This window comes from Alligator sinensis, unplaced genomic scaffold, assembly GCF_000455745.1.
Source record: "Alligator sinensis unplaced genomic scaffold, ASM45574v1 scaffold1929_1, whole genome shotgun sequence".
Classification (NCBI taxonomy): domain Eukaryota; kingdom Metazoa; phylum Chordata; order Crocodylia; family Alligatoridae; genus Alligator; species Alligator sinensis.
Window position 1 is genome coordinate 1 of NW_005843987.1, and position 7466 is coordinate 7466.

General features: G+C 42.4%; 1 protein-coding gene across 1 annotated transcript; it reads left to right on the forward strand.

Moving 5' to 3' along the window:
- Nucleotides 1-4070: 4070 nt before the first annotated feature.
- Nucleotides 4071-4997, forward strand: LOC102372869 (olfactory receptor 14I1-like). The gene has a single exon (XM_006039255.2). The coding sequence runs from the start codon at nt 4071-4073 to the stop codon at nt 4995-4997; it is 927 nt and encodes a 308-aa protein (XP_006039317.2).
- The last annotated feature ends 2469 nt before the right edge of the window (nt 4998-7466 follow it).

Sequence of the window (7466 nt, forward strand, 5' to 3'; positions counted from 1 at the left end):
TCTTCTTGACCTGCTGCTCACAAACAGAGAAAAAGTGATGGCAAATACAATAGTGGATGGCAACTTGGTCAGCAGCAACCAGGAGATGATTGAGTTCAGGATCCTGAGGAAAGGAAGGAAGGAGAGCAGCAGAGTAAGGACCCTGGACTTAAGAAAAACAGACTTTGACTCCCTCAGGGTACTGATGGGCAGGAACCCCTGGGACGCCAGTCTGATGGGGAAAGGAGTCCAGGAGAGCTCTTGTATTTTAAAGAACCCTTACTGAGGGTGCAGAAACAAATGGTTCTGATGCACAAGGAGACTAGCAAGTATGGCAGAAACCAGCTTGGCTCATCAGGGAACTCTTCAGTGCACCAAAATTGAAAAAGGAGCTTACAAGAAATGTAAATGTGGCCAAATGACTAGGGAGGAATATAAGAGTATTACTTCACCCTGAAGGGATGAAATCAGGAAGGGCAAAGTCCTGTTGGAGTTGCTGGTAGCCAGGGGTGAGAGAGTTAACAAAAAGGATTTCTACAAGTATGTCAGGAACAAGAGGAAGATCAGGGAAAGTTTTGGTATCTTGTTGAGTGGTGGAAGCAATCTTGTGATCGATGATGTGTGGAAATGGCTGAAGTACTCAATGCCTTGTTTACCCCAGACTTCACATGCAAGGTCAACTCCCAGACTACTTCACCTGGCAGCACGTTTTGGAGAGAAGATGAGCAGCCCATAGTGGCAAGAGCACAGTTTAGGGACTTGTAACAGAGAACCCTAGCCTTGTTACTAGGAGGCAGTGCAGTCCCTCTAAGACCAGAGTCTATAGGAATGCCAAATACTGGGAAGGTAGTGATTAAAAGCCCAACCACCTGCCCAACCACCAGGTGACAGTAAGAAGATAGGGCTATAGGCACATATAAACCCCAGGGTTGAGGCTGGCAGGGGAGGTCTCTGTCAAGCTGCCAGGGGAAGGGAGCTGCTGCATGGCAGAAGTACACAATGACTGGGGGTGAAAAGACCCCCATGCAGCGACAGAGGGTGAGCAGACCCCAGTGCCAGGGGGCGTGGTGACAGGGAGTGAACAGACCCAGCACCGTAGGGCACAGGTCAACATCTATATACCATCTGCAAGGCATGAGCCACTGTGTAGAGGAGGTTTGAAGTGGTGGATAGCAACCCCTAGTGTCGGGGTAGTAAATGGGCAGCCTCCTGCCTAAGTAACATCATAATTATTATTCCATCAAGGCATGGCAGGAGAGAAATGTGGGGAGGGAGCCCAGAAACAGAGGGTCAGGCCTATGTTAGACAGGCCCGGGGATGGACTCCTGTCACGGGATTATTTAGAAAAGTTGGACATGTACAAGTCCATGAGTCTAGAAACTATGCACCCGAGGGTGCTGAGGGAGTTGGTTGGTGTGAAGAGCTGTACAAAGAAAGAGGCTTCCTCAGGTATGTGAAGAGGGATTTTGAAGTTATAAACTTCTACTTATAGAAAGCACCTAAACCACAGGTGTTAGAAGCTGAAGAAGGAGACAGCCTTCCTGAGATCTCCTAGAATCATAGAAAAATATATCTGGAAGGGACCTCTGGATGTCATGTTCTCCCACCCTCTGCCTGAAGCAGGATCATCACTATTCAAAGCAAATCCCTGCCTAACCTTTTACTAAAAGTGCACAGGCAATTCCCCTCCTATGGAGGATGCCAAACCCTGCCATGGTTCTTCCCATTTCACCATAAAATGAAATTCCTTCCTGTTTCCAAAAATAGGGATTGGTCTGAACTTGAGTAGGCTAATTACCTTGAGGTTTTAGTCTAAGCCGGAGCTTTGGCACATTCAAAATCCACCGCCCTCATTGCAGCCAACACCCAATGCTTCTAAATGTGGCAGAAAAGACTTCCTGACGCATATAACAAAAGGAAAGGAAAGTAAATCTTTCCTGATCCCATGCAGCAAACAGCAAAGACCAGAGAAATGGGAAAAACACAGAGTAGGATAGGCGTGGCTATTCCTAGATAATCTCTGACCAATGCTTATTAATCCTCTTTTTGAATACGTTCAATGATGGAGATTTCACAAATTCCCTATGCAGTCTATTTCACTGCCTCACTGATCTATCAGTGAAAAAGTTGTTCCTGAAACCCAATCTAAACCTCCTTTATTGGCACCCCCACCCCCACGTCCACCTCTGTTCCAATCTGACTATGCAGTACAATTCCTTCTTACTCCCAAATGTGGTAACTGGCATTACCCTGAGGGGACAGGGGAAACCCTTTAGCCTTGGCTGCAGCCAAATCCCAGTGCTTCTGAGGAAAGCAGGGTTGTGGGGAGAGGTGAACCCTGACAGCATTAACAACTGGTTGGTATTCTTCCTAGCCCCATGTGGCAACTAGCAAAGCCAAGAAACACTGGCCCACTGATAGACAGCCTGTTACAAGCCACACAGAGATCATCTGCTGTGTGGTCAGCAGTAGGTCAAATGAGAGAATCATGACAGTCCTTCTGGCTTCAAAATCTGTGAATCCAAGGGTGTTTCCCCATAGCCTCTGCTTCTGAGCTGTGCAGGTCTCTAGGGAATGAGTCCCACAAGCTCTTAGAACAAATACATATACAAATCACTGACTGATTCTTTTATTCCAGTAAATCTCCAAGTCAGCTACACACAAAGTTCTTCTTCAGGGAGTAAGCAGTTTGGATCTCCTCTCAGTTCTCTCACAGAGTGAGGAGTGAATGACTCAGAGAAACCTGTACCCCTGGCATTGATAGAGCACAGTGATAGGGGGGCAAGAGATTGGATGCAAGAGTAGATGGTCTGTAATCAAACTGTCCTGGTATTCAGGAATTCAGTGTGGGAAACTGAAGACAAAACCATTAAGACAAGCACAGTAAGTAATATATTCAATACAATAATGTTTGCATTTTAAGACAGAGGAACTGTTGGAACAGAATACTGAATTATATTTAAAATTATTTAAGAGCCTTATTCTCCATTTAATACAATGTCTGCAGTTAGTCAGAAAAGTAAGCATATAGGTATACACAAGAAAAATGGCATATTCCTGTCCTGAAATTAATATAACTGAGGGGGACACCTAGAGCAGCATCCCCAGGCTCTGCCTTTGTGGAGAGGTGCAAAAATAGCCATGACCCCAGGTCAGCATCATGCCAGGCAGAGCTGCCGTGTGCATCATAACTTGCCTGGGCTTGAAGCTGGCTTGCTAATGTCTCCCATTTATCAATAAGCCCTGAAGTACCAAGAGTAATCTAGTTTCATGGCCACTGAAGATTTTCAGACAAAGCAAATAAAGAAAAAGGAAATAATTTTGAAGTAGATGAGTCAAAAACCTTAGAAAATACTGAGGGATCTTGAAAGCCCATACTTAAATATATTTCTGATACTTGAAGCCAGTGTGCAATCAAATGGCTGGCAGGATGTGCACAAATCTCATTGTTCAATATTCCCAGATGACTTAGAGCTTAAGAAGCTGGCTGTGTCTAGGCTATATGTCTCTAGGAAAATGGAAATACTATGGGATGACCTTTTTGACTTAAAAACATCATGCTTAGCAGCCTGTGGATCAGATTCAAGCACTGAAATTCATGAAACGATAGGATCTGGGGTTGTAATTGCTCACTTTTCCCAAGTCACATAGACCTAGAATGGACCTGCACCTGATGTGAACTGGGATGGCCTCTTCAACTATAAAACAGCTAAGCCAGTTTATGTCAGTGCAACAGTGTATTGACAAGTTCTCCATTTTCAGACATGGAAAATGTATAAGCTCTACTCAGTGGCAGTGGCAAGGTCTCTGCAAAAGCACTAGCAAAATATTTTCCCTGTCTGCTTTTTGGATGAAGTGCCACAATATTCTGAATTTAAAAAAAAAAGGTTTAATGAAAAATTTTATCACTTTAGGAACACTGATTTTTCATCAAAAAACTGCCTTTGAACTGAAAATAAGGTGGCCCTCTAAAAAAAATCAAGTCATGCACGATTGTGGACAGCAAAGGTGGGTTTATTCTCTTGCTTCCTTGCTCTTCTCCTGACCAGTCATTTCCTTTCCCTCCACAGACAACCCAAAAGGCACTGTGGATGATGATATCCAATTGCACCACTGTGATTGAGTTTCTACTCCTGGGATTCTCTGATGCCTTGGAATTGCAGATATTGCACTTGGCTATTTTTCTAATAATATACCTGGCAGCCCTGATTGGGAATCTCCTTGTTATCACTCTCATAGCCTTTGACAGCCACCTCCACACCCCAATGTATTTCTTTCTCATGAATCTATCCATCGTAGACATCGGATCTATCTCTGTCATTGTTCCCAAATCCATGGCCAATTCCATACTGAATACCAGATTGATTTATTATTCTGGATGTGTCACCCAAGTTTTTTTCATCTTCTTTTTCATTTCAGCAGACCTTGCCATCCTCACCATCATGGCTTATGACCGATATATGGCCATCTGTAAACCACTACATTATGAGATAGTGATGAATAGGAGAGCTTGTTTGCAAATGGCAGCCACTGCCTGGAGCAGTGCTATTCTGTACTCTGCACTGCACACTGGTAACACCTTTAGGCTGCCCTTCTGCCATTCCAACTTCATCAACCAGTTCTTCTGTGAAATCCCCCACCTCCTTAGGCTCTCTTTCTCAGATGTGTTTACTAGTGAAATTCAGATCCTTATCTTTTGTGGATGTTTAAGTGCAGGTTGTATTGTGTATATATTTGTGACTTATATTCAGATATTCACTACTGGACTGAGAATCCCCTCTGAGCAGGGCTGTCATAAAGCAGTTTCCACCTGTCTTCCCCACCTCATTGTGGTCTCCTTGCTTGGTAGCACAGGTTTTATTGCCTATGTGAAACCCACTTCTGGGTCCCCATCAGCTCTAGATCTCATGGTGTCTGTTCTGTATTCCATGATCCCACCAATGATGAATCCAGTTATCTACAGCATGAGAAACAAGGACATCAAAGCAGCACTATGGAAACTGCTTAGATGGTGGTGATTTATTTAAAAGATGTCAGTTATTCTCTAGTGACTGTGATATCACTGCACCTTTGTATAGGAACAATCAGAGGGATTATTAATACAGATTAATTATACCAATGTCAGTTGTTTTTCCATGTTTTAACATGTTTTAACCATGTTTTAACTTGTTTTAACCATGTTTTAACCATGTTAAATAACTTCTCTATATAATTTTAAGCTTGTCTCCCTGAACTTTTTAGTCTCTGAGATGCTACTCTGCCCAAGCTAATAATGTCTTTGTTGAATTTTATCTTTGATGTTGACACTCATTTGTTACTGCTCTATTGCTGAAGCTTTTACATACCTTCAATATCTGTAATAATCTGTACTGGAGAAAATCACTGGACCGTTCTCTGTTCTGAGTTAAAAGTTTGTTTGAGGTTTGATTATTTGTGATCTGGAAGGTGGTAGGATAATATTTTGCAAGAAGAGGGAAAACTTTTTTTTTTAGATAGTAGGTGTCAGTGATTACTCAGGTGCTGGGACTTTTAGTCATGCTTTCCTTGTACGGGATTTGCAAAAAAGCTTATGGTTTCTTCCACACAATGCCGAAAGTAGGAAAATAGTTTCCTGAAAGTGTCTACATACTTTAGCTCTTGTACAAGTCATTATTGTACTGATGCTAGATTGTGGTTGTCCTTGTATTTCACTATAGGGAAGAAGCAGATATCTAAACCTGTGGATGCTGGAATATGATAAAACCATGTCAAGCCCGAATAGCTTTCAAGGTGCCAGTTCCCCTATCCTTGCACCATTAGCAGCAGCTACCTTCACTCTTCCATCAAGCAGCCTAATATAAGAACTCCAATAATGCCATACTGTGGCCTTGTTTAGAATGGATTTACAAGGAAACTTGGCAAGACCACAACCTGGTATTGTGCATGGAAAGTAGTACTTTGGTTCCATGGGAAGTGTGGCTTCATGGAAACTAGCACTTCAGTTCCATGGGAACATTCCCCAGAAGACAACATTTTTTTTTTTTTTGGGGGGGGGGGGGGGAGCAAGAAATATTTCAGCTCAAGTAAAATACTTCTGGCAGTTTAGAAAACTTTCCAGAATGGACACCTACAAAGGATTTTTTTTAAAGTAATGAATTGGATTGTGTTGATAGCAACACATTCTGTTGGGGAACTTACAGCTAGTTCTGGCAAGGTGGTTTATGTACAAGAAACAGAAGCAGAGAACTCCTGTACAGAGTTGAAAGAGAGAAGAGTGGTGTTGTAGATCTCCAGCCTAGTCAAACCTCCAAATGATTATCAAGTAAATTCTCTTTGAAACCTGCAGAACTTTTGGCACCTTCATCTTCTAAATGTGTCAACACTAGTGTGAAGCCACGGAAAGACATGGGTCAAACGAGTTCTAGCTGAAAGCAGAATCTTTACCACAGCAGACTGTTTTAGGCAATTAGGGATAATTCTTTCCATTTTAATGTCAATTAACGAGGTTAAATAACATCACTTAGGCTAGGGACAGACATTTAGAAAACTGGAGCCTGAATTAATTCAATTTTTGCAGGTTAGTCTAACTTGCCTAGATTGAACCAATTTGCTAGTGAATAGACATTCAGGAAATGCAGGAAAATGCCTGCAGTTGCTCAGGCCAGGTTCCAGGGGGTGCTAGAGCACGACCTCAGCTACAGAGAAGCTGTGCTGGGGGCATGGTCAACCCAGGCTGAGCTGGCTCCATAGTTCTGCTGATGCAGTCCAAATTTTCATGTGCTTCTTTAAAACTCCATCACACTGCTGACTCATCTTGAGTCTCCAAAACGCCAAGATCCTTCTCAGCAATGCTGCCACCCAGCCAGCTATCTCCAATTCATTATTTGTGTTTTTAATTATTCTTTCCTTGGTGTGTCACCTTTCATTTGTCTGCATTGAAATGGAAAAAACAAAAACCCCAGCTAAATCTGTCTCAAAATGTTTCACTGTATTTTTGTCTTATATGTGTGTGTTTCATAATGAAAGACTGAAGCAACCTTTCTGATATTTTTAAGACTATATCATTCATGGGGAAAATGCTACTCTTTTCAAAGGGCTAATGGGAAGCTTTCATGGATTGAATGCAGGACCTCTAAATTTGAATGCTCAACTGTACTGCTTCAGCTAGAGGACAAAGTTCATGAGTATTTCAAACTCTTTGGCTGCCTATACACATATTCAGGAGTTGAAGGGCAGTGAGCATTTTAATTACAGCTGTTCCTAAATAGCTGCTCTAATTAAAACAGCTCACCATCACAAATATTAAGCCCCCGTGGCTTTCAAAATGGCTGTGGAACACTATGTAAAGCTCTTCCAATGAGGTTTAGATAAAGTGCCCCTGTAGCCATTTTGAAACATGTTGGGGCTTAATACACATGATGATGAGGCAACAATGGAGCATTCTAATTAGAATGTGATTGAGCCCGTCTATAGGTACCCTTTATCTTCTATGCATCACCTAACCAGTA